General features: G+C 43.3%; 2 protein-coding genes and 1 pseudogene across 7 annotated transcripts; 1 reads left to right on the top strand and 2 right to left on the bottom strand.

Annotated features, from left to right (window-relative positions):
- Nucleotides 1-438: 438 nt before the first annotated feature.
- On the bottom strand, nucleotides 439-5,605 carry bcl6b (BCL6B transcription repressor). Of its 3 annotated transcripts, none has more exons than XM_065021890.1 (11): nucleotides 5,431-5,605; nucleotides 4,922-5,008; nucleotides 4,564-4,790; nucleotides 4,220-4,456; nucleotides 3,698-3,889; nucleotides 3,147-3,539; nucleotides 2,894-3,009; nucleotides 2,594-2,740; nucleotides 2,252-2,394; nucleotides 1,964-2,101; nucleotides 439-1,652 (listed from the first exon to the last, which is right to left on the bottom strand). In XM_065021890.1, exons 2-11 carry the CDS (start codon nucleotides 4,952-4,954, stop codon nucleotides 1,512-1,514), a joined length of 1,767 nt encoding a protein of 588 aa, XP_064877962.1. In that variant the 5' UTR covers nucleotides 4,955-5,008; nucleotides 5,431-5,605; the 3' UTR covers nucleotides 439-1,511. The 3 variants fall into 3 exon arrangements, with proteins under 3 accessions (XP_064877962.1, XP_064877961.1, XP_029523189.2); XM_065021889.1 differs by having other exon boundaries at nucleotides 5,329-5,605; XM_029667329.2 differs by having other exon boundaries at nucleotides 2,603-2,740; nucleotides 5,329-5,602.
- Nucleotides 5,606-9,229: 3,624 nt separating this feature from the next.
- On the top strand, nucleotides 9,230-20,584 carry LOC115133539 (thyroid receptor-interacting protein 6-like). Of its 4 annotated transcripts, none has more exons than XM_029666829.2 (10): nucleotides 9,230-9,325; nucleotides 11,871-12,081; nucleotides 12,389-12,525; nucleotides 12,799-12,882; nucleotides 12,969-13,550; nucleotides 13,726-13,822; nucleotides 13,979-14,148; nucleotides 14,374-14,552; nucleotides 14,697-14,817; nucleotides 14,986-20,584. In XM_029666829.2, the coding sequence occupies exons 2-10, from the start codon at nucleotides 11,880-11,882 to the stop codon at nucleotides 15,115-15,117; spliced, it is 1,704 nt and encodes a 567-aa protein (XP_029522689.2). In that variant the 5' UTR covers nucleotides 9,230-9,325; nucleotides 11,871-11,879; the 3' UTR covers nucleotides 15,118-20,584. The 4 variants fall into 4 exon arrangements, with proteins under 4 accessions (XP_029522689.2, XP_064877965.1, XP_029522688.2 ...); XM_065021893.1 differs by lacking the exon at nucleotides 9,230-9,325 and adding an exon at nucleotides 9,334-9,848 and having other exon boundaries at nucleotides 14,659-14,817; nucleotides 14,986-15,071; XM_029666828.2 differs by lacking the exon at nucleotides 9,230-9,325 and adding an exon at nucleotides 9,335-9,848.
- Nucleotides 20,585-23,373: 2,789 nt separating this feature from the next.
- Nucleotides 23,374-26,561, bottom strand: part of LOC135572951 (somatostatin-1-like) — a 38,570-nt pseudogene continuing 35,382 nt past the window's right edge.

Genomic DNA, 26,561 nt, shown 5'->3' on the forward strand with positions numbered 1-26,561 from the left:
TCCTTGTGGGGACCAGTAGTCCTTGCAAGGATAGTAAAACATTTTGCCGGGCCCCACAAGGAATAGTATTACTAGAGACTTCGGGGTTAGGTTTACGGTTACAATTAGGGTTAGGGGTTTAGGGTTAGGGGTTTAGGGGTAGGGGTTTAGGGTAAGGGTTAGGCTAAGGGTTCGGGAAAATAAGATTTTTAAATGGGAATCAATTGTTTGTTCCCCACAACGATAGTAAACAAACGGTGTATGTGTAGATTTGGAAAGTCCTACATCCCTAAATCCTAAATCACTCAATATTAGTATGGCGGGTAGAATGCTGAGTCCAAAATGATATGAATATTTAGATTGCATCCATATCTCATGTCTGAATCTTTTCAGATAAATACAGTAGTACCATATCGTTGTTTCCTTAACGGTGGTACAGGAACCGAGGCACAAGCCATCTCCAGGGGGTATGATATTTAGTCCTCACACGTTCAACACATACAGTACAACTTAAAAAGATACAACTCATTTGTAGTTAATGGCAATCAGTTTCATTTCATTGGTATAAAACAGTCCTGGTCTTTGTCCAGCAAAAGAACACCATACAATTTCAGATATCAATATCATCTCTCATCCATTTTTTACAGTAGCATTATCTAGCTTTTATGCTCTGAGAGCCCATATTCCTTCATATACAAGAGACGGAAGTCCTGTGCCTGCTTGGACTCCGAAATAAAATTATAATTAATCACGGATGACAAGTTATAATCTTACATTTAAATAAAAAGCTTTAGAAAAACACGGCAGGGATGTAACGGGCAAATATCTGATCAAATATGACACATCATTATACAAAAGCCCCAAGTATGTAAAAAATAAACATTAGTTTAAAAAGCTATTTAAAGCTGTCACAGTCGGGGTAGTCTATTCACACGTTAGTGCTGAGGGCATCATGATCTTTGACCTATCTTTGTCTATATTGTTATGCAATGACATCTTTGTAGTATCCCTTCCAAATACTCAACGATCCCCAATGTGTCCCAGTCCCTAAAAATACCTGTGAGACTGGAAAATAAATACAACTTTCTTTCACGTGCTCTATCCATTTCTACAGCTCCCAAGCTCATAGCAATTTACTACATCATTCTCTCTATCACTCTAATACAGTCAAATCCTAATTTCATGTTCTTAACTGTCAAATCTCTCTCTCTCTCTCTCTCTCTCTCTCTCTCTCTCTCTCTCAAACTGATGGGCTACAAAAACATTCCATACTACTCCCAGTAACTCTTGACAAGATCCAGGTCATACTGACCTAACTCATATGTGCCTCACTGACAGCATGTAGAGGACAGGCATCAGCATGCTATCTACATATCAGCTCAGATCTCTGGTCCTGCTGTCTTTCCCCAAATCATATTAGAACATCATGGCTTGATTGGCTAATCACATACAGGACCCATGTACTTCCAACTATATGTTTAGGTGTTATAATGGGGTTAGGGGTTAAAGGTCCGGGTTCAAAAGGAAGACATTTAACAGGCCTGCAGGATGGACTGGTAGGGGTCGGCCAGGACCTTGTAGTTGATCTTGTTGTTGGTGACGGCGCCGTGCTTCTGCCTCAGGTGGAGACGCAGCTGGCTCTTGTGGCGGACGTGCAGGTCACACTTCTCACACTGGGAGAGAGAGGGAGGGGAGGGGGCAATGTCATGGCATCATAATGTTGTTGATGGTTGTAAACAGACAAATGATCTATTTCGTCATGGAACAACTGTTTTTATTGCAAGAGGTCAAACACAAGAGGTGTGCGGCGCGCCTGCGTGCATATGTGTGTCTGTCTGCACACGAATGTGTGTGTCAAATCAAATCAAATTGTATTCGTCACATGCGCAGAAATACCACAGGTGTAGACCTTACCAGGAAATTCTTACTCTCAAGTCGTTAACCAACAATGCAGTTCCTTGTAAGGTGTGAGTGATGTACTCACAGTGTAAGGCTTCTCGCCCGTGTGAATACGCAGGTGGCTCTTCAGGGTCTGCAGGTGACGGAAGCGAGTGCCACAGGTGTGACAGGGATAGGGCTTCTCCCCTGTGTGAATCAGAACATGGGCTCGCAGGTGGGCCACCTGTAGGTTAACACACGTGCACGGGTCAGCCAAATGAACATTGATAAATAACGTATAACATAACATGGCTATAACATCAACCACACACACACACACACACACACACACCCTCTGTTCAACACCTGTCTCTCATCTGTGGTGGGTCCTCACCTGAACGAATCGGGTCCCGCAGGTATCACAGTGGTAGGGCTTCTCTCCAGAGTGGATGCGGGAGTGAGTCTTCAAATTGGCGGGCCGGTTGAACTGGGCGCCACACACGTTGCAGCGGTACGGCTTGTCGCCGGCAGCAGGGGCTGGAAAAGAAGGGAAAGAGAAGTTCAATGAAACACACACATCAACTACCTATGGGGATAATCAACTGCAGTCATAATACATAACTGTCCAAACTGCTGCAATGCCTCCGTTCGTTACTTTGATGATAAATGGCACTCAAACATCATGTCATGGAGGTTTGTATGTCAAATGACCACATCATCAGATGTCATTGGTTACCTGCCTTACCTGTGCAGATAGCCTTTATCACACTCAGGTTGTCGGAGTAACGGAATGGCAAGCCGTAATTCTTGCGCTTGATTGGGTGCTGGCAGTGATGGGCAGCCTCTGGCTCCAATGGGCGGGGTGCCAGATAGCAAGGCGAGGCTGACAGGGAGGGGCAGAAAATATATACTAATACGTATCTCATATATATACATGTGACACGTATGTACATTGTAAGCATACAACACAAGTATGATCTCTCACTGTTTAGCTGGAGAAAATAAGTGTTTTAGGTTGTAGTAACTGCTGTAGTACCTGTCCCTTCCTTGTGGGTGGGATGCTCCATGGGGTGGTCCGCAGAGTGTGCTGACAGCCCTGTGAGGGGCACCAGAGGAGGGCTACGGCCAGGGACATCATAGCAGGAGACGTGCCTGGAAGACAGAACATAGTCATATTGTCAACATCATTGCCAAGTTAGCCCATTTAAACTATCTCCTTGGATAGTTTATTTGGTCAATATGACTTGTTGGTTTTATAATACCAGTATTGCAAAATATTGACAACACACCTGTCATTTTGGCCAGATCCTTCCCCTGGCCACGCCTCTATAGTTGGCTTCAATGTCACCTCCATCCTATCAGAGGTGGGGGTGTGCCTTAGCTGCTGCTGGACCTCCTCAGGCTCCTCCTCCTTCACTGTGGTTATGGCACAGAATGGATTGAGGACGATGTACTTGTACTTCTTCCAGTTGCACGCCTTAGGATCAGGGCTGTTCTTGGGTTCACCCATGTTACAGGTTTTGGACTCAGCAGGAGAGTTGGGCTGGCAGCTGGAGCGGGATGGGCTTTCTGGAGAGGGTGTGGGGAGAGGGGATTCGGGCTCCAACTTTAGTTCCTTTGACCTGGGCTTACGGGTGAGGAAAGTCCCTGGCTGCAGAGAGGCCCGGATGTCTCCGGGGACCCTGCAGGAGAAAAAAAGGAACTCATGTAATGAGCAAACTGAACATAGACAATGGCACATACACAGTACTGACAAAGAGATAAGCATACACATGTACACTCTCTCTCTCTCTCTCTCTCTCTCTCTCTCTCTCTCTCTCTCTCTCTCTCTCTCTCTCACCTGGCTGAGTCAGGGAAAATATGGCCCTCAGCCTCCGCTGCGGGCTGTGAGGGGGTGGAGACAGCGAGAACAGACGGGCAGGGTCTTCCATTGATAGGGGGACTGGGAGGAACTCCCCCTGAGGGTGCCTCAAACACTGCAGACACCGTGGAGTCCAGCTCCACTTGAGGGGGCGTCCCTCTCATCCTCTCACTGTGTGGGGAAACAAAAGGAACAGTCAGGTAACGCCAGTCAAAACCAATTAACTATAGACCATAGGTAAAGGATTCTTTAACATAGTTTCGACCAGCAGCCATGGCGCCTGTAGGACAGATTTAGAAGCCTATTTAAAGCTTAAAACGCTTACAGCTAACTGCCTATTCAAGTCTACCCCAAAGTCTCTAGCTGACATGGTATTTCAGTCAATTTTCAGTAAACTTTCCCCATGGGTGATTTGAGTTTATCCTGTTAGCTAGCATCATCACTCTCTTACCTCCCACCCCCCAAGGCTCACCCATAGACTTATAGAAAAAAGGGGCTCACATGTGTAACATGAACGCTCTGCAGGTGTCAGCCACGTGGTCCATCTGCAGGTAGGTGGCGACGGCGAGCACCCCGGGGACGGTGTGTGACGTGAGGGGCAGCCGGGAGGTGTACATGAAGTCCAGAAGCAGAGAGACGCTGGAGGGGTCCAGGGAGTCAGGGAGAGACAGGGTTAGGGCCTGGCCTCCAGCACCACTCTGTACGGTACGATGGCAGTACAGGGAGTAGAAGAACCCACTGAGAGAGAGAGGACAGAATGTGCAATTTAGTGCAAGAACAAGAAGAAAAAGAACAAGAAGAACAAGAACAAGAAGATTACAATGCATATTATCCTCTGAGCTGACCTGCAGGCAATGAGCACAGCACAGTGAGCCTGCAGTTGGGCAGCGCCCACCATGAGGGTGGCATCGGTCAGAATGTTCCGGTGCCTCAGCTCATTCAGATTCAGCAGGACGTCGTTGGAGTGGCGCGTAAACTCCTTCACATATCCCTCCGCAGCAACCGCATCAGACGCCACCACCGCACGCCTTCCTCCAACCTGGTATCCCTCCACCACCTGGATCTTGCTCATCTTTTGTTTGGGAGAGGAAGGAAAAAGATATATAACGGTAGAGTTGCAATGGCAATATGTATTATATTAAAGTTTCTAAAATGTACAATGTACTGTCCCAGTAAAAGTGCAGCTCTCTCACATTGACCTACCTTGTTGAGGAAGGCACCAGCTAGAGAATACATAGAGGGCAGTCTCCTGGACGCCTCTGTTAGGTGAGACCAGCTCCCTACTCGTACCTGCAGGAAGCAAAACATGACGACACTGAAACATAATGCAACTTAATATGAAACACTTCATGCACAAGACATGGATCTCATTACATCATGAAAAATACCAACAAAAAAAAGAAATAGCCACAAAAATAGATTCTTATCAACAACATAATTCGCCCTCCGGGTGAAACCATGTTGATAGAATGTACTTTTAGACAGAAAAGTGGTATAACGAGCATCCCTGACGCCGGTTTCAATCACACCAATCCAGGCAACCCCTAAATGTTATCAAACATCATGAAACATGATCGAACCCTTAAATAAACATCTAGGTAACCACTCACCCCGACCAGCAGGGACGAGAACCAATGTGCACAATGCTGACCTCGCAACCCTCAGTTCAACTGTCAGCTACCTCAATATAGCTATCCCAAGATATAACCTACCGCAGTTGTCTGAGAAAGACTGTGGAGGTTAGCCGGAGGGAGGGGAGTCTTTATAACATAGAGCAGGAAGCCGCATGCAGACCAGCTCCACTCATGTCCTCTTTCCTCAACAGCCCACACGTACCCTGGAAGCTGTGCTGCCTGCAGGAAAAGGCCACCCGGCAGGGTATTTTTAGTGGACTATTAGTTTTTCTAACCCCATAGTCTCTGCAAACAAAGTAATGACAGGAAAGTGGTGTGAGTAGAACAAATATATACGAGGATCCGAAGGGAATAGGGATTATGTTGCTGAGGGTGAGGCTCTCCAGGAGCTGAACCTTAGGGTCAGAGAAGACCATCCTCCATCCTCCACCACCAACGCCTTCCTCCCCATGAACCCTCTCCAGGAAGTTAAAGAACACCTACATGTTAGATAAACAAACCTTGTTCCAAACTCACAACCTGCCCCTCGGGAACTGAGGCTCTTCAGATATCAGAGAAGGGACCATTCTTGAAATGTAACATTGTATAGACAGAGCAGAAGCCATTGACTTGATGGATTTAACGTTGCACTTCCACATACATCAGGCTGGAACCTTTTCTTTCACACCAGACGCATATAGTATCCTTACTTAACTCACTGCAACTTAGGGTGAGCATACAGCAAAATCTGTGTGAAAATCAGACAGAGACTCGCAAATGACATGATGTATACCTCTTAGTCATGCAGTCATAAAGAGTATATTTCTGAGGTGACAGATCCAGGTGAACGTAAAGTTATGAGCTCTCCGTAAAGTCTTCCGGAAGCCTCTGGCCTACTGCCTGAGGGGAGAGGCCAACGTGTTATGGGCACTTAGAGGAAGGAAACGGGAGAGTGTGGGGAGGAGGGAGGCAGGGGGGCGATATGGGAGATACTCTCTCCCTGGCTTGCAAAACAACAACCGCCAAGACTATTAGAAAAGCAGAGGACAGATGCGCAGGAACTGCCGAACACACACACACACACACGCACACACACACCATATATGAATGCATCCTGCGAGGCGCACCAAGAAGAGGAGGAAAACGCCTGCGCAGGACATCCGTCAATAATAAGTGGAGCAGGAGACATGGGGAGGGGATGAGGAAGGGGGGGGGACAAAGTGTCAAAGGTCAGCATTAACTTAAAAACAAGTGGAAAAGTGACCATCTTAAGCACAGCCTTGGTTCACAAAGAGGTGCATGACATTACAACACACAGACCTAATAGACGGGCTGCTTCAGTGCACCATGAACTTGCATTTCCTTCAGATCAAATAATTCTGACAGAACCGGAGGACCTTGAGCGAGTTTCAAGGCATCTGTCGGTTGGTCAAGACCAGAAGGAGATAAGAGTCAAGAGAGAGAGAGAGGCCCGCCCTTGCAGAAACAGCAGACAGTCCATAGGGATGATGCAAACTGCAAACCTGAGATTTCAGTTTCTGTTGAATGTGTTTTTCTTTTTTATCGTTTTGTGGTTTAATAAGCAGTGAGAGAGGGTAGGTTTTCCACCATTTAAGGAAAACAAGTGTTGAATCTGTCAAGATGATGCAGATAATACTCCCTGATTCGTATTATTTAATCTCTGTAATAGGGTGTTAAAGTTATTATGCATGAAACAACAAATTCATGGACTGTTGAAGCCAACCCAAATCAAATAGAAGAAAAATACTTCCCTTTAAAAGGAGACCAATGTTAATCCCATTTTTCTGTCAGTGAATTTTTTTTTGTGTAAGAATTGAAATATGTGTACAAGCTGCAAACAACGACAAATCAACCAATATGGCCATGTTTGGGTATAAACCCATAGTGTAAATGCGAGTCGGAAGCAGAGTGTTTTGCCCGGGGTGTTGAGTGCGTGTGTGTGTCCTTGTGCTTGTATTTGTTTTGATGGAGGCAAGATCAATTGTGTCTTATAAAAAAGGAAAAAAAAAGATGAAAGATAAACAACATTTAAGAAAACAGAGAAAAAGATGTAGCCTGGGTCTAAGATACTTCCAGGCATTGTGAGAGGAACGGAAGAGGGGGGCGGTTGAGGAAAAGTGAGAACATTACTAAACAGGTTCGCCAATGAGCGGAAGCCATTCAGTCTGTCCAGTTGGCAAGGCTCTGCTAGCTAATGGACACTTCCCCTTGTTCACCCAATCTGTCAGTGTCCACTACTATGCCCATGTAAATGATAGGGGCTTTATCAAAACTTTAATTTGGAAGGTTTTGGTTATTGTAGTGTGTTATGGTTGTCATTCTGATACTGTATGTACAGGATTAGAGACCGGTTGGGTGAAACATCCCCTCCGTACAGTAACATTGTGGTTATATAATCAAGGGCAAAGGTCAAGAATCTTACCAAATAAAACAAGACATAGTTAAAGAGTACAATTTAAAGAACACTCTAAAATACTTAGCTTTTTGATTTATGCACATTTTTCATAATGCATTTGACAATGAATTCTTTCATGTTTGACTATATTTCCTATTTTGTTTCTGGTTCTAAAGCACAAAAAAAATGCAATTCCGGGAAAGCCCTTGATTGGGCTGTCGCTTTGTTGCTTGGGGAACTACTTTACTACATACCTTAAAAGGTGTTGACAACAAGAGCCTGAAACAATAACACAGATTCATATAAACTGTTTCTTCCTGTGCTTGCCGAGCATTCTGGACATATAAGGGCAAGCTGTAACCCCTATCCTGGTAGAGAAGGTTAGAGGGGGGGGTAGGAATTTTGTCTCCCTTAGTTGGTGGTAGGAATTAGAAAAAAATAACAGAAAACCGGTGCAATGAAAAACAATAAAGCAAAACATATTGAAATATAGCTTCATTTGAAGCACTGTCTGGGGACATAGGCGAGTGGGCGAGACAGAGAGCGAGCGAGATACAGTGCCTTCGGAAAGTATTCAGACCCCTTGACTTTTTCCACATGTTTTTTTACCTTACAGCCTTATTCTAAAATGTATTAAATAGTTTCCCCCCCCTCATCTATCTACATACAATTCCTTTGACCCCATGGCTTGATTTTTGCTCTGAAATGCACTTTCAACTGTGGGACATTATATAGACAGATTTGTGCCTTTCCAAATCATGTCCAATCAATTAAATGTACCATAGGTGGACACTAATCAAGTTGTAGAAACATCTCAAAGATGATCAATGGAACCATGATGCACCTGAGCTCAATTTCGAGTCTGATAGCAAAGGGTCTGAATATTTATGTAAATAAGGTATTTCTGTTTTTGCTTTGCTTATAGGACATTGTGTGTAGATTGATGAGGAAAAACATATACTTAATACATTTATATCTATCTATCTATCTATCTATCTATCTATCTTTTTGCAAAGGCTTCTTTGTAAGATGAAGAACATTGTTTGTCAATTGCAAATTCCTAGAAGCCTAACAGGTGTCGATGTAAGGCTAAGAATTTAATTCAGATTCTAAGAATCTGAATTGACTCACGTTTTTTTTAAGTCGTTTTTTTTAGTAAGAGGGGGATGGCTTAAAGCAGGATCAGCTAACAAAATGGACATTTCCAAATCTGTCTGACATGGGCTATGCATTGGGTTATAACTGATCAAAGACTGTGCCTGTGCCATGCAGAGTCTCTGCCATTACAGCGTCTGTAACAGCATGAGCAGTGTAGTTGAGGTAATCTCCATTTTGAAGTAGTACATTTTCATCTTCACAACTGGCTGATCCCTCTGTAATGTACAAATGCAGCACGTCATACCCCATCCTCCTACTTCAGGCATGTGCTCATGGTCCACCACGTTTTTTTATTTACATTTTTTATTCATAATAAATTAATACATTCATGGTTCACCACGAAGTTCACGTCGCACATTTGAAAGGCTATGATGACGTAGCAAGCTGAAGGCATGTGATAAAAGCAGGATCCATGAGAAAGTAGGTTACTAGACGAAAAAAATAAGTAGCTAACTGTAAAGAGCTACTTTTATTCTACACCGAATAACTCAAAGTTTAATTTCGCGTGTTTGTGTTCAAGTGTAGGCTATCCTTCATGTGTAGCCCAAACAAACAAGTAAACAAACATGTCATTACGGTAATTGTTGTAATTTACCTGCATTATCTCGCAAGTAGACGTCAGTGTAACTGACCAATTTGATATCCCTAGCTAGGCGACATTGACGCTGCAGCAACCAAATTGGATTAAAACTGAAAAAAGTGAATCATTTTATAGACATAATTAGTTAGCCTACTAACTAGCGTACACATGTTCTTTGCCTCAGCGCAATTTGACAAAGCAATAGTTTCTACATTTGATCGTGTATAAAGTTGCGGTGCAAGTAGGCTATAAGATGTAACATTGTTTGTACGTGATCTAGCCTCATTGTCGCTTCACTGAAATATCTTTCGTTTGTAAATGAGTATGAAGACGAGGAGACCGAATGCTTTGGGATTTTAAGAGGTAGGACATCTTAATTCCAGCCTATTCGCCGTAGCCTACAATACCTACGTCCCAATCGCAGGAGTCGTGTTATTGTTTTACTGGCTGAAGTTTTGGTAGGCTGGAATTGCAACAATGTAAAGTTGCTATTGCTGCGACAATGTATCAACTCTAGCGCGCTCCAGCTCTCCAATTCAATTTACGTTTGACAGTTGGCTCAAATCAAAAGTGTGGTTATCATGATTAGGCAACTGATATCAAGTTGGTTAGTGGTCTTGTGATCCACCGTAAGACTAAAACAAATGGATTTTAATCACAGAATGATAACGCCGCTGTGATAAATTATCCGGCCCAGCAATCCTCGGATTTGAGTGTGTGCTCAGCCGGATTTAGGTTTAAATTAGATCGGTGGGAGGAGGGACTCCATAACATATAGACCATGACTCGAGCCATTAACTTGTAGTTAACATAATGCAAACTACGTTATACATTTGATAGTTTATAAATATGAGGTGTAAGGTAGATTAATTATCACCATAGGGGCTGTCATGGTCAAAGTTTGGAGAAGAATGTCTTGTATCCTAATAAGATTGTAGGCCTAATTACAGTCCCATCCTTACAGCTGTACCCTACCAGTCAGTGGTTTTATTTTTTCCACTGCCTGTACTGTGTTTTTGGTTATGAACCAGGTCCAGGTGCCTAAGCAGAGACCTTATTGCACAACATTTCCTCTTGTTTTTGTTGTTACAACTTAATTTGGGATCATTTAGAGTTGAGTGTAAACGTCAGAGACAATAACTATTGTAGTGGATACAGACCCATGGGTAATAGTGGGACAAGCCATAGGTCTCGCACCTGTGGGGTTTGTGTGCGTTTTTGAGTTTGTGTTTTGGCGCACTCTGGAACAGAGTCGTATACTACATCGCTAAAACAATATTTGCCAGCTACCTTTGATAAACAACCAGAAATTACTATAGATGTTCTGCTTCATTAAAAATGTAAAATGTAACCCCCCAGGTGCAAATTTTGGCTTTTGCCCTAGCACTACACAGCTGATTCAAATAACCGACTCATCAAGCTAGGGTTAAAAGAAAAACGTGAACATTTCAAGTTTCTTTCCAAAGAATGCAGTGTTTTCTGAATATTTAGGCATGTTAGCTGTCTAAGTCATTGATCCTTCTTTGTAGTATACCCCTCTGGTGCCTCTGTTGGCTGGAATTCCCTTATGGTTGGGAATGCACTATCGAACTTTATTTGTCATATGTATAACGTTAACGTGAAATGCCTACTTATACAAGCCCTTAACCAACAGTGCAGTTCAAGAAGAGTTAAGAAAATATTTACCAATTAAACTAAAGTAAAAAGTAACATAATAACCAGTACCGAGTCGTCAGTGTGTGGGGGTACAGGTTAGTTGAGGTAATTTGTACATGTAGGTAGGGGTGAAGTGACTATGCATACATAATAAACAGCGAGTATCAGCAGTGTACAAAACCAATGGGGGGGGGGGTGTCAATGTAATAGTCTGGTGGCCATTTGATTAATTGTTCAGCAGTCTTATGGCTTGGGGTAGAAGCTGTTAAGGATCCCCTTTCGGTCCTAGACTTGGCGCTCTGGTACCGCTTGCTGTGCGCTAGCAGAGAAAACAGTCTGACTTGGGTGACTGGAGTCTCTGACAATTTTATGGGCTTTCCTTTGACACTGGCTATTATATAGGTCCTGGATGGCAGGAAGCTTGGCCACAGTGATGAACTGGGCCGTATGCACGACCCTCTGTAGCACCTTAGGGTCAGATGCCGAGCAGTTGGCATAGTTGCTTCTCAACTATAAGCCTATTGTTAAACCACGTATGTGAGTTAACATAGGAAGTCCAGGTTGAAGCATCTCTGGGTTTACAGTGCTTACCTGTGACCTAAATATGCCAACAGAAAGTATGTTGGTGTGGCAGTTTTTGTTTTAATATAAGAACCTTAATACCAACATGTAAGTGTTTTGTTATAGTTTTAAATTGTAACAGTTTAATCACAACAACCTTTTTTTCAGAACCCTGACATGTCTGGTCCTACCTGGCCGCCTCCAAAGACTCTGGGTAGCCCAGTGAGACCGGTCCCTCGAATGTCCCAATCTGGACCAGCCGTGTACAGACAGCTGCCCATGAAGGTCTCCTCGGACACCCGGCCCAAGTATGTGGTCCATGATCAGAACAGAGGAGGAGGCGGAATGGCCACTAGGTACTTGGCTTCTGGACCCACAGGTAAGAACATGGTGATGGGCCTTACATTACACTGGGCTTGTCTTGTGTGAAACCTTGCTATTATGAACTTGTGATGGACTATTGTGAAAATCAGAAGTCCGTTATTCTGTAGCTCAAGCCTTGGGAGTAGAGCGTTGGTCCTGACACACTACTGAGTACATCAACACCTTTGGTGATTTAGCACTTGACGTAAATAAACATCTTGATGTAAATAAATGTTTGACGTGATTAATGTTAAGTGTGTACCCTGTGGTTATTAAGTCTTGTTTGTAAATGTAAAGTGCACTGTTTTGTATGTGTTCTACAGCTGGGCCCATGCAGCACCACCACCAAGAGGACCCAGGGTTTCACCCTAAATCTAATAACCACTACTACCAACCACCCCCCCACCAGCTCAAAGAAGACCAATCCTTGAACCCTCACATGGACCGCTACCAGCTGATGGTAGGTTGTAATTACATCTGTAGCCTGGAATTCACACTGATTATTGGTCCATTTCACCATGGTGTTTAGTGTACTTTCTAGGCAAAGATTTGTAGTAATGTAATTTTGTTATGAAGCCAGAAATTGCTCAGTAATATTAAAATAAAAATGTATTGGGACAAAGGACAAACACGTGCACATTTCTACATTTGCTCTACCTATTCATCTCCTTCTGTTGTGACATTTTATAAAGGTGCCCATCTTTATTATGTGATCCTGCTCAATTTTCTAAAGCACCGCTCCAACATCGATGCAGAGATTGACTCGCTCACCTGCATGCTGGCCGATCTGGACAGCCATCCACAAAACAGCGCACAGGTAGGCTACCTGATTGACTACATGGGACTGTTAGGAATGCTTTAAAAATATATATATATTTATGGTCCCGTTCCATTCTTTCGCAGCTGTACGACAACGTGCCTTACGACAAACACATCTCAGGGGCCTGCTACAAATCCTCAGCCCAGCCAGGAGAACCCTCTCAGGGCAGGCAGTCCATGGGATTCTCCCCTCACCCCCAATCCCAGTCCCAGTACCCTCCTGCACCCCCATACCCCAGTGGTCTCCAGTACTTCCCTCAGCCAGACTACACCGACGCCCAGGTATCCAAACGCTACCCCCAGCCTGTCCCTGCCCCCTACACTACCGCCTCCACGCCTACTGGCCCGAGGTTCAGTGTCCAGGTCAAAACAGCTCAGCCTGTCACCAACTCCCAGACTGTTAGGCAAGCCGAACAGGCTTACACCCCTCCCCCACACCGCCAGCACGCGTTGTGGCCCCCATCCCAGAATCAGACTGGCCCCCTGGGCTGGTACCCTCCACAACCCGATTCCCAAGCCCAGGAGCTGCACTCTGAGAAGGGTTACAAGGGGAGTGATGCAGGGTCTGGAGGGAGAGCTACCCAGTGCCCCATGTCCAATAGAGGCCCAGAGACTCATCGATCAGGGTCAGGCTCGGCACCAAGCTCCGCCTATCAGCCCAGTAAGGTGAGTGTCTGTGGAGTTCAAACATCTACGACTGTTTGTGGTGTCTCTTTTTTTTAAAAGGTAAACTATGGTCCTTTTTGAATACGTATCTTCAGTCTCTTGGTTTTACTGACCTAAATGGGAAAGTAAAGTCTCTATGTTGATCTTTATGGAAAAAGTTCATATATTTGTCAAGCAGGGGACAGCAGCTCTGAGGCCAGAGGAGGAGTTGGACCAGCTCACTAAGGAGTTGGTGTATGACATGAATCATCCCCCTACAGAAGAATACTTTGGTACGTTCCACTTTCTTTCTAATAAAATTGTATGTCCTTTGTTTTGACTGGACTGTTATTACATCTTAATTTTTCCTTGGGCGACACAGTTCCTTTCAATGCCACAATATGTCCCTCCCATTTTCCTCATCTCTTCTCCCCTTTCAATACAACCAGGTCGCTGTGCACGTTGCGGTGACAACGTCCTTGGCGACGGCAGTGGCTGTATTGCCATGGAGCAGGTGTTCCACGTGGAGTGTTTCACTTGCATTACCTGCCACACTCATCTCCGGGGGCAACCGTTCTACGCCCTAGGCAAGCAGAGCTACTGCGAGAGCTGTTATATTGTGAGTGGCTGTCACTGACTGTCCTCTTTATGTATTGAGAAGTCTCTTCTCCCTCTCTTTTGTTCTACGTTTCTTTTTAGCAGTATTCTCTCAATTCATCAGTTGATCTCGCCTTCTCTTTCACTCTTTCTCTGTGTTTATCTCCATAACTATCAGCTTCTCTCTCTCTCACACACACACACTATTCTGTCTGAACCTGTGCTGCCCCTCTCCCTCCCCCCTCAGAGTACCCTAGAGCGCTGCTCCAAGTGCTCCAAGCCCATCCTGGACCGTATCCTGCGGGCCATGGGCAAGGCCTACCACCCGCGCTGCTTCAACTGTGTTGTGTGTGGCTGCTGCCTGGATGGTGTACCGTTCACCGTGGACGCCACCTACCAGATCCACTGTATAGACGACTTCCACAGGTTAGAAACACGGACGCGAATTACGCTTTGATTTGAAGTTTTAGGCATACGTCTATTGGACAGATTATATCTGATTGTTAGTTTTCCACCCTCTGAACTCTGTTAGTGTTGACGCTGAAACTTCCAGCCTCCTGTCCCACACAGGAAGTTTGCCCCACGCTGCTCAGTGTGTGGCCAGGCCATCATGCCCGAGCCTGGCCAAGAGGAGACGGTCAGGATAGTGGCGCTGGACCGCAGCTTCCACGTCAACTGCTATGTGTGTGAGGTGAGTGGTCACTGTGTGTGTGTTAGTTATACATCTCATTCTAGTTGAGTGATGTTTACAGTTTGGCAGGCCATCACGTCAAAAGTTCACAGCCCAATCAGTTGAACCCAATCCAGTGTTCCTGCATTGACCCTGTGTGTGTGTGTGTGTGTTCTCTGTCCCCTCCAGGAGTGTGGTCTGCTCCTGTCGTCTGAGGGTGAGGGGCGAGGCTGTTACCCCTTGGACGGTCACATCCTGTGTAAGGGCTGCAGCGCCCGGCACATCCAGGACCTCTCTGCTAAAATATCCACTGACTGCTAACCAACTATGGAAAGTCACATCTTACCTTTTAACCTATGACCCCCTCAACCCTTTCATTACTTTCACCTGCTTTACGTAGAAGTTGCCGTAAGGACCAGATCTGGAATCAGTTCTACCCTTCTTTGACTCATAATCTTAACCACAAGGGGGAAATGTTAACCTGACTTGAGATCAGTGTCGAAGGGCATCTTCATCCCCCTTCACTTTTATCCTCTCATAGCCTTTCTTTATACTTCAGATGCCCAAAGCTGTGGAATCAGTAGTAGTTGGCCTACTATTGAACCTCAATCTGACAGTCTTCAATGTGAAGTCATTATTTAATTTCCCTTGACCAGGTTTATTTGTACAGGTTCAAGACAGGGTATTGAAACATGGATTGACAATAAGTTCGACCCCTATCCCCTTCCGTATCCTCTGCTTTACACTATCACCTATCCTCTACATTCTCTACCCATACTCCCTTTCCACCACACCATATCCCCTACCCCTCAGTCCCATAGCAGTACTGTATAGAGCCCCTGACCTGCAGGCAGCAGGGGCTGCACTACCCCAAACCCTTGACTCCACCATTGCTCATCTCACACACTATCCTGCATGTTGCAGCTGTGTTTGAATACTCATACTAACCATACTATTTGTGACGTGAATTGTCTATATACTATGCTTATTGGTCATAGTATGGATATAGTTAGTATTCCAAACGTTCCTGTATGTCTTACTAAATGGTATCTTGTACCAAAATAAGAAGTAATCCAGTAACCGAAAGGTTGCTGGATTGAATCCTCGAGCTGACAATGTAAAAATCTGTCTTTCTGCCCCTGAACAAGGCAGGTAACCCATTGTTCCCCTGTAGGCGGTCATTGTAAATAAGAATTTGTTCTTATGTGACTTGCCTAGTTAAATAAAAAGTCATTACAGCAGTATATTCAGGCGGTATGTTAAGCTAGGCTACTTATACATTCGTTGCCTACTTATACATCAAACTTGCCAGTATCTTATCTATAGGCTATCTAACTACCCAACGTTTATTGACTTGATTATTCCCGTCATTCTTAGTTTAGTTAAATGGTATAGTCGTTGGACATTCGGACGCTTTCTTAAATTCTCTCGTCTGAGTGTACCAGCGCAGAATAATTAATGTACTAGCGCTCAACACCTGTTGAATATGGCCGGTGTCAGTAAACGTCGGCAAAAAAAAACGTACTTAAATTGTTGCCAGGAGCACAGTTAGTCACTAACGCTCTGGATAACATGAACACTGCATAATCAGATCTGCTAGGGCGAGTAAATGGTCAGTGGTTTCATTTGTCTGGAAGTAGCCAACGTTAGCTTGGGGTCAGAACGCTGAAATAAACTGTACTCCTCGTCCTGAGCGTCCAGTGTGCGCTCAGAGAGCGGAATGCTCTGAATTTACAAGCCCAGTCTGGCACTCCATATTGAGTTTAAGAACACACCCGAAGTCGTAAAACGTCTTATCTAGTAATTTATGCAAACTAGCTAGTATGAGGTTGTATATTAACATTCACAACTTCCGGTAGACAGGCGAAGCGCTAGTACTCTCAACTGTAAGGATCTCATTTCGTTCACAGTATACTGAAATTAACTAATCGTTTGTAGTACTCATCATGTACTATACAGTATGTTAGTATGGGTATTTCCAACACAGATCATGTCTCACACACGATCCTGCATATGTTGCACACTGTCTCACACTATCCTACCAGACACAGGTGGGACATGAAAGGAGCTCTATGGAAAATAATGATTGATATATATTGACGATGTGGTGGATGATAAGTATGAACATTAGGTGATATTGAGGAAGAGTAGGATAATGATGAGGAATACAATGTCTTCCTTGCTGTGGGGTAACTGACAAGTCCAGATAATGGAACATATATTTTGTATACCACTAAAGTCAATAACCGCGCTGAACTGCCTCATAAACAAAGTGCACATATGCAAAGTATTTCTGTGACTGAGTTTATATTGCAGGTGGTTTTGGTTGTGGAGTGAATGTGTTTGGAGACCTTTCATTGGAGACCAAGTGGGTGTAGTCAGTGTGTTGTGCAGTGAATAAGAGTTTTTAGAAAGTAGACGTAAAGATTGGTTAGAGAGAACATGATCATTAAAGTCGATGCTTTAATCTCATTGGATGTTAATAACGTATTTTTTAAATTTAAATGCAACCTTTTTTTTTTTAAAATTAGGCAAATCCGTTAAGAACAAATTCTTATTTACAATGACTGCCTACCCCAGCCGAACCGGACAACGCTGGGCCAATTGTGAGCCGCCCTATGGGACTCCCAATCATGGCCGGATGTGATACAGACTGGAATCAAACCAGGGACTGTAGTGATGCCTCATGCAGTGCCTTAGGCCGCTGCGCCACTCGGGAGCCCTTATGCACTGTAGCCCGTCATGTAATGGTATTTGGCACCACATGTCAGAACATAACATCAATATTGTATTCCCCAGGATAGCGTTTTGTATAATGATAATGGTGCTGCATTTCAGAGAATGTTACCTAGTATACTAGTCCAAACCCCCTCATTTAAAATGTGAATGTGCTTTTCAAATGTTTTTCCTTTTTTAATATTTGGGTTGATTTGATGTTACAATGAAGATGAATAAGGTGCAATGAAGTATGCTTGCCAATGTCTTACAGTTTCTCAGTCGCTTTGGTGCATTTTTCACATCATCCCTAACATGTGCAAAATAATAAGTGCATTTCTCAGAACAATTTGTACAAACTGCAATATACAATATTTATGTTTCTAAAGCTAGTCAGTCACTAAAAATCCTTAGTACATCTCAAAAGTAAATATTCATGCCAATGATCATGAGAATGATCATCAGAATGTTGTCATTGAGTCATTGTTCACGAACAAGGTCGTCAAAATGTTTAGGCATGTTAATGTAACTGTACTTTGACAGTATTACCTGATGTAAACTTAGGCTATAGTTTGGATGACAGGTACTGTATTGAAAATGCACAAGGCTGCACTTCTATAGCATATCAATTTCAACAGTACTATTTACATATTACTGTATGTGGGTTATTGATTGAAAGAGACTGGACAACCCAATGGGCACAAATGAAAAAAAACTAAATTAGAAAGAAACACAGGAAACCACCCCTTAGGCACAACTTTGCCCGCAGCACAGTTGTGCTGTCTCTACACATCCAGACGTTCCTGTCTGTCGGCCCACATATTCTCATCCACATCACACCGGATATTTTCCCTTCCAATGCAACGTGGAAAGAATCTTTTGGAATGCCTTATCCATTCTCTGCAGGAATCTACTGTGTTGTCCTCACATGCTGCATCCATTGCAGCCAGCAGGGTCATCTGTGTGTGTGGCTGACGATCGTACACCTTCCACCTCCATGCTGAAAATAACTCCTCAATTGGGAGGAATTCTATGAGCATCCTCGGGTGGGTCACAAACCATTGCCTTATGATGTTTGATCGATGGAAACTCACATTATCACAAATGACCACATACTTTGGCAAATCCTCTCTAAACAGACCCCTCATCATCAGGGATGAGAGCCCTGTAGAGAGTCTTTAAAAAGTTGAGTAGATGCTGGGTGTTGCATGGCCCTATAAGGGGGAAATGGGTTAGGACACCATGCTCCGAAATAGCAGCACACATGGTGATATTTCCTCCCCGTTGGCCTGGCAAATCCACAGTAGCTCTGTGACCGATGATATTCCGACCCCTCCTTCTGCATTTGGTCAGGTTGAAGCCAGCCTCATCCACGTATAAAAAATTGTGAGAGGGTTCACTTGATTCCAACTCCATTATACGCTATATCCCAGAACACACAGTTGAATTTGTTTTGGTAAGGAAGAGTGACAAAATGTACATATTGCATGTTCCTTCCACAGCAATGGAAATGTGTGCAGTTTATGCTTACTGTACTTACTGTGCTTAATGGTCCTTTGTATTTCCCTGAGTCTCATGGCATTGTTTGCTAGGACCATGGTGCAAATAGCCTCCTCCTGTTGAGGTGTGAAAAGGCGTCCTCTGCCACCGGTTTGAGGTAATCTTGCAGTCCTATGTGGGGAAAAATGCAGTGATGCATCGCACACTTTCACATAGACAAAAACTATGCGAACACACATTTTACTGTAAAACATACAGGTGGATGCATGTAAGGTGCAGTATGTATCTGTATAGAGTATATTTCTGTATGCTGTGAAATACAAGTGGACTACTGTAATATGAAGCATTGTAGGAAGTATACAGTATACTGCTTATATACAGTAACAGTGCACTGTACATTGGACATACCTGTTCTCTCTTCGAAACGTTTGAACTATTGAGGACACTGTTGATCTCCCAATATTCGGCTGCACCATTCGACCCGCCTCAGCCATTGTAAGGCCATGATTGACAACATGGTCTACAATAGTGGCCCTTATGTCATCAGATATGCGCCTATGTCCTCTTCTGTCTCTTCCTCTGTTTTGCCTTCCACCACGCATCCTTGCTTCTCTTCTTCCTCCTCTTGGCTGTTGACCCTGTTCGTTTCCTGGTCCATCCATTATTGGAAAATTGCAACTCTGTGTTGTGGTCTGTCTATATATGCTTGCCAATTGATTCTTCATGAGATGCACCTGTGAGCTATTTAGACAACTGGTTGATAGTTCAACCAACAAACACTTTACATTTCTTCATGAGTGAGGGTCAATTTCACCTGCACGATTCATCCATTCAAGTTTTTGTACAAAAGGTCTACTAGAAATGTGTAAAACTATGCTTGACAGTTTATGACAAATAGTTTGTTTTGCATGTAATGGCTTATGCAAGGAACTAATGCCTAGATGTTTTGAAGGGTAAGACTATTCAACAGAGAACCATCTACTATATTTTGATCAACATGACAGGAGCAATTGATCATGTGGAAAAAAGCTGACACTTGTACATTATATATTGCAATTTGTTCAAAGGAATAAGAAATTGCTTTAATGATGTGCACAAGTGACTAGATGATTTGGAATTTGTACAAGTAGTATCAAGAATTGCACTTTTTTGATCTAAGAAATGCACCAAAGAGACTGAGGAAAAACTGTAAAAACCTATTAAGCTCCACCCCCCCATTTTCACCTAAAATGACAAACCCAAATCTAACTGCCTGTAGCAAGGATATGCATATTCTTGATACAACTTCAAAGTAAACACTTTGAAGTTGGTGGAATTGTGAAATTAATGCAGGAGAATATAACACATTAGATATGGTAAAAGATAATTAAAAAGAACATGCAAGTCTTTATATATATTTTTGGTTCCATCTTTGAAATGCAAGAGAAAGCCCCAAAAGTATTATTCCAGTTTAGGCTAAATTTAGATTTTGGCCACGAGATAGCAGGAATGTGTGTGCAAAGTTTTAGACTGATCCAATGAACCATTGCATTTCTGTATTTAAAAATAAAATACAAATTAAGGTCTGCCCAAATGTGCCTATTTGGTTTATTGATACATTTTCAGGTTCATAACTGTGCACTCTCCTCAAACAATAGCATGGTGTTCTTTCACTAATAGCAACTGTAAATTGGACAGTGCAGCTAGATTAACAAGAAGTTAAGCTTTCTGCCCATATCAGATATGTCTATGTCCTGGGAAATGTTCTTGTTACTTACAACCTCGTGCTAATCACATTAGCGCACGTTATCTCAACTGTCCTGTGGGGTGGGGGGTCACCGATCCCGTGGAGGTTAATGAGAAACCGGCATATCCATGCTTGCCACTTGGGCTGAGAACATCCTCTTGTGTTCATTATGGGTTTTTGTTTAAGTTTAGCCATAGGACTTTGATTTGTGTCCAATCCCTGCCCTCATAGCACCATCGACCATGTTTAAGTAACTCTGCGACATTGGAATTATTCACACATTGTGTTGATGTAATTTGTCCTTAAGATTCTCCGTCCCGCTGTCTTCATTTTGTAACGTAAAAACTGGTAGTATGATTTTACGGTTTTGAAGCTTCTCTTCCAACTACAGGACCCTTAAAATACCAATTGTTCGCTTTGTCCAGAATCATGTTTTGTTTCAGCATTTGATTCTTCTCAGAGTATAGGTCAATGAGCACAATGATATGAAGGTCCCTGTTTTGAGCCCTGTGAGTTGAATTTTCCACTTTATTTATTTCAACTCCTGTTGTTGTACTGCTATTGTCACCAAGTATATGTTTAACTGTGATATTGAGATTAACTGTGTGTAATTGTTTTATGTTCCACAGCATCGTACAGATAAGTGCAGAATAATCTTATTTGTCCTTGAGCGGAATAGACTGAGCAGGTGTTTGTACAATTTGACTCGAGTTTGAAGTAGGTGTGTGTAAATGATTAGCTTTCTTCTCGAATGCCGATTGTAGTATGTGATCAATTCAATAAACCATCCTTTTTTTCCAGCATACTACGCCATGTGTACAGTTGAAGTCGGAAGTTTACATACACTTAAGTTGAAGTCATTAAAGCTAGTTTTTCAACCACTCCACAATTTTCTTGTTAACAAACTATAGTTTTGGCAAGTCGGTTAGGACATCTACTTTGTGCATGACACAAGTAATTTTGCCAACCATTGTTTACAGACAGATTATTTCACTGTATCACAATCCCAGTGGGTCAGAAGTTTACAAACACAAGTTGATTGCCTTCAAACAGCTTGGAAAATTCCAGAAAATGATATCATGGCTTTAGAAGCTTCTAATAGGCTAATTGACAATATTTCAATCAATTGGAGGTGTATCTGTGGATGTATTTCAAGGCCTGCCTTCAAACTCAGTGCCTCTTTGCTTGACATGATGGGAAAATCAAAAGAAATCAGCCAAGACTTCAGAAAAACAATTGTAGACATCCACAGGTCTGGTTCATCCTTGGGAGCAATTTCCAAAAGCCTGAATGTACCACATTTATCTGTACAAACAATAGCACGCAAGTATAAACACCATGGGACCACGCTGCCGTCATACCGCTCAGGAAGGAGACGTGTTCTGTCTCCTAGAGATGAACGTACTTTGGTGCGTAAAGTGCAAATCAATCCCAGAACAACAGCAAATGACCTTGTGAAAATGCTGGAGGAAACTGGTACAAAGTATATCCACAGTAAAACAAGTCCTGTATCAACATAACCTGAAAGGCTGCTCTGCAAGGAAGAAGCCTCTGCTCCAAAACCGCCATAGAAAAGCCAGACTACGCTTTGCAACTGCACATGGGGACAAAGATCGTACTTTTTGGAGAAATGTCCTCTGTTCTGATGAAACAAAGTTAGAACTGTTTGGCCATAATGACTATCGTTATGTTTGGAGGAAAAAGGGGGAGGCTTGCAAACCTAAGAACACCATCCCAACCGTGAAGCACGGGGGTGGCAGCATCATGTTGTGGGGGTGCTTTGCTGCAGGAGGGACTGGTACACTTCACAAAGTAGATGGCATCATGAGGATGGAAAATTATGTGGATATGTTGAAGCAACATCTCAAGACACCAGTCAGGAAGTTAAAGCTAGGTCGCAAATGTGTCTTCCAAATGGTCAATGACCCCAAGCATACTTCCAAAGTTGTGGCAAAATGGATTAAGGACAGCAAAGTCAAGGTATTGGAGTGGCCATCACAAAGCCCTGACCTCAATCCTATAGAGAATCTGTGGGCAGAACTGAAAAAGTGTGTGTGAACAAGGAGGCCTACAAACCTCACTCAGTTACACCAGCTCTGTCAGGAGGAATGAGCTGAAATTCACCCAACTTATTGTGGGAAGCTTGTGGAAGGCTACTTGAAACGTTTGACCCAAGTTAAACAATTTAAAGGCAATGCTACCAAATACTAATTGATTGTACTGTATGTAAACTTATGACCCACTGGGAATGTGATGAAAGATTTAAAAGCTGAAATAAATCATTCTCTCTACTATTTTTCTGCATGTTTCACATTCTTAAAATAAAGTGATGATCTTAACTGACCTAAGAAAGGGAATTTTTTATTAGATTAAATGTCAGGAATTTTGAAAAACAGAATTTAAATGTATTTGGCCAAGGTGTATGTAAACATCCGACTTCAACTATATGTCTTTTGATAGACTGCTGTACTAGACCCCAACCCTAAACCTGTTCAGTATTATTTCACATGACAACCTATGAGAAAGCGACATACTTAGAACATTACAATAAGTTTATTTGATTTTTTTCCAGACCTTAATCAATGCAAAACATTAAGTAGCTATCATTTTACAGTACATGTGTGACATTGTAAGAAATGGGTCTTTAAATGATCCAACAGGAAGAAGAGGGGCTGCTTGGTGATGGTGAGGAGGCGGGCTAACATGATGTGAAGGTCTTCCAATAGAAGTTCCGGCATCCTGCCTTGCGTTCCCGTTGGTTGAGGGGTAGCTGGCGCACCACCTCCGACCTCACCCCGAGTGCCTCCTCCAGGTCTGGTAGTACCTCGTTCCCTCCCGCGGCTGTGGCCATCAGGTCCAACATCTTCAGCATGAGGATGTGGGAGAGGTCCTGTAGAGTACAGTACAATAGAATAAAATACAACTACAGAAACCACTACCTGACTGGCACCATGGATATGGCCATGTATATTTGATCTTCTTTGTTGCTAGACTCCATAACATGATGGTTTCCTTGGGACCACTTATTCTGTCAGTTATTCAAGGACCAAAACATTATCAGAAGCTTCATTTTTTATTTTTTATTTCACCTTTATTTAACCAGGTAAGCAAGTTGAGAACAAGTTCTCATTTACAATTGCGACCTGGCCAAGATAAAGCAAAGCAGTTCGACACATACAACGACACAGAGTTACACATGGAGTAAAACAAACATACAGTCAATAATACAGTAAAAAAAAAAAAAAAAAAACAAGTCTATATACAATGTGAGCAAATTAGGTGAGAAGGGAGGTAAAGGCAAAAAAGGCCATGGTGGCAAAGTAAATACAATATAGCAAGTAAAACACTGGAATGGTAGTTTTGCAATGGAAGAATGTGCAAAGTAGAAATAAAAATAATGGGGTGCAAAGGAGCAAAATAAATAAATAAATTAAATACAGTTGGGAAAGAGGTAGTTGTTTGGGCTAAATTATAGGTGGGCTATGTACAGGTGCAGTAATCTGTAAGATGCTCTGACAGTTGGTGCTTAAAGCTAGTGAGGGAGATAAGTGTTTCCAATTTAAGAGATTTTTGTAGTTCGTTCCAGTCATTGGCAGCAGAGAACTGGAAGGAGAGGCGGCCAAAGAAAGAATTGGTTTTGGGGGTGACTAGAGAGATATACCTGCTGGAGCGTGTGCTACAGGTGGGAGATGCTATGGTGACCAGCGAGCTGAGATAAGGGGGGACTTTACCTAGCAGGGTCTTGTAGATGACATGGAGCCAGTGGGTTTGGCGACGAGTATGAAGCGAGGGCCAGCCAACGAGAGCGTACAGGTCGCAATGGTGGGTAGTATATGGGGCTTTGGTGACAAAACGGATTGCACTGTGATAGACTGCATCCAATTTGTTGAGTAGGGTATTGGAAGCTATTTTGTAAATGACATCGCCAAAGTCGAGGATTGGTAGGATGGTCAATTTTACAAGGGTATGTTTGGCAGCATGAGTGAAGGATGCTTTGTTTGCGAAATAGGAAGCCAATTCTAGATTTAACTTTGGATTGGAGATGTTTGATATGGGTCTGGAAGGAGAGTTTACAGTCTAACCAGACACCTAAGTATTTGTAGTTGTCCACGTATTCTAAGTCAGAGCCGTCCAGAGTAGTGATGTTGGACAGGCGGGTAGGTGCAGGTAGCGATCGGTTGAAGAGCATGCATTTAGTTTTACTTGTATTTAAGAGCAATTGGAGGCCACGGAAGGAGAGTTGTATGGCATTGAAGCTTGCCTGGAGGGTTGTTAACACAGTGTCCAAAGAAGGGCCGGAAGTATACAGAATGGTGTCGTCTGCGTAGAGGTGGATCAGAGACTCACCAGCAGCAAGAGCGACCTCATTGATGTATACAGAGAAGAGAGTCGGTCCAAGAATTGAACCCTGTGGCACCCCCATAGAGACTGCCAGAGGTCCGGACAGCAGACCCTCCGATTTGACACACTGAACTCTATCAGAGAAGTAGTTGGTGAACCAGGCGAGGCAATCATTTGAGAAACCAAGGCTGTCGAGTCTGCCGATGAGGATGTGGTGGTTGACAGAGTCGAAAGCCTTGGCCAGATCAATGAATACGGCTGCACAGTAATGTTTCTTATCGATGGCGGTTAAGATATCGTTTAGGACCTTGAGCGTGGCTGAGGTGCACCCATGACCAGCTCTGAAACCAGATTGCATAGCAGAGAAGGTATGGTGAGATTCGAAATGGTCGGTAATCTGTTTGTTGACTTGGCTTTCGAAGACCTTAGAAAGGCATGGTAGGATAGATATAGGTCTGTAGCAGTTTGGGTCAAGAGTGTCCCCCCTTTGAAGAGGGGGATGACCGCAGCTGCTTTCCAATCTTTGGGAATCTCAGATGACACGAAAGAGAGGTTGAACAGGCTAGTAATAGGGGTGGCAACAATTTCGGCAGATAATTTTAGAAAGAAAGGGTCCAGATTGTCTAGCCCGGCTGATTTGTAGGGGTCCAGATTTTTCAGCTCTTTCAGAACTTCAGCTGAATGGATTTGGGAGAAGGAGAAATGGGGAAGGCTTGGGCGAGTTGCTGTTGGGGGTGCAGTGCTGTTGACCGGGGTAGGAGTTGCCAGGTGGAAAGCATGGCCAGCCGTAGAAAAATGCTTATTGAAATTCTCAATTATGGTGGATTTATCAGTGGTGACAGTGTTTCCTATCTTCAGTGCAGTGGGCAGCTGGGAGGAGGTGTTCTTATTCTCCATGGACTTTACAGTGTCCCAGAACTTTTTAGAGTTAGTGTTGCAGGAAGCAAATTTCTGCTTGAAAAAGCTAGCCTTGGCTTTTCTAACTGCCTGTGTATAACGGTTTCTAGCTTCCCTGAACAGCTGCATATCACGGGGGCTGTTCGATGCTAATGCAGAACGCCATAGGATGTTTTTGTGTTGGTTAAGGGCAGTCAGGTCTGGGGAGAACCAAGGGCTATATCTGTTCCTGGTTCTAATTTTCTTGAATGGGGCATGTTTATTTAAGATTGTTAGGAAGGCATTTAAAAAAAATATCCAGGCATCCTCTACTGACGGGATGAGATCAATATCCTTCCAGGACACCCCGGCCAGGTCGATCAAATCATTTAACAAGTACAAGTTATGGTCATTTAATCTGACCAGTCCTCTTGAAATTGTATCACTTTTGAGCTGACAATATTACAGAATATCTTTCAAGAATGAATAAAAACACTATCCACATTTACCCTGTTTATACCTGGTTCAAACATGCGTCCTTTTTTGTTGTGGGGCAAGCCATAGAGCTCGCACCTGTGGTATCGTGCACGTGTTTTGTTCTTTGAGT

The sequence above is a fragment of the Oncorhynchus nerka genome, linkage group LG8 (genome assembly GCF_034236695.1).
Source record: "Oncorhynchus nerka isolate Pitt River linkage group LG8, Oner_Uvic_2.0, whole genome shotgun sequence".
In the NCBI taxonomy this organism is placed as follows: Eukaryota; Metazoa; Chordata; class Actinopteri; order Salmoniformes; family Salmonidae; genus Oncorhynchus; species Oncorhynchus nerka.

Excerpts from the sequence above, each read along its gene's own strand:
- bcl6b (XM_065021890.1), bottom strand. The coding sequence starts at position 4,954 with ATGTATTCTCTAGCTGGTGCCTTCCTCAACAAG. Across the intron at positions 3,890-4,219 it reads AGAGCGTTCATGTTACACAT|TGAGAGGATGAGAGGGACGC; the intron begins GTGAGCCCCTTT and ends TTCCCCACACAG. Across the intron at positions 2,395-2,593 it reads TATCTGCACAGGTAAGGCAG|CCCCTGCTGCCGGCGACAAG; the intron begins GTAACCAATGAC and ends CTTCTTTTCCAG.
- LOC115133539 (XM_029666829.2), top strand. The coding sequence starts at position 11,880 with ATGTCTGGTCCTACCTGGCCGCCTCCAAAGACTCTGGGTAGCCCAGTG. Across the intron at positions 13,551-13,725 it reads CCGCCTATCAGCCCAGTAAG|CAGGGGACAGCAGCTCTGAG; the intron begins GTGAGTGTCTGT and ends ATATTTGTCAAG. Across the intron at positions 14,149-14,373 it reads ACTGCGAGAGCTGTTATATT|AGTACCCTAGAGCGCTGCTC; the intron begins GTGAGTGGCTGT and ends CTCCCCCCTCAG.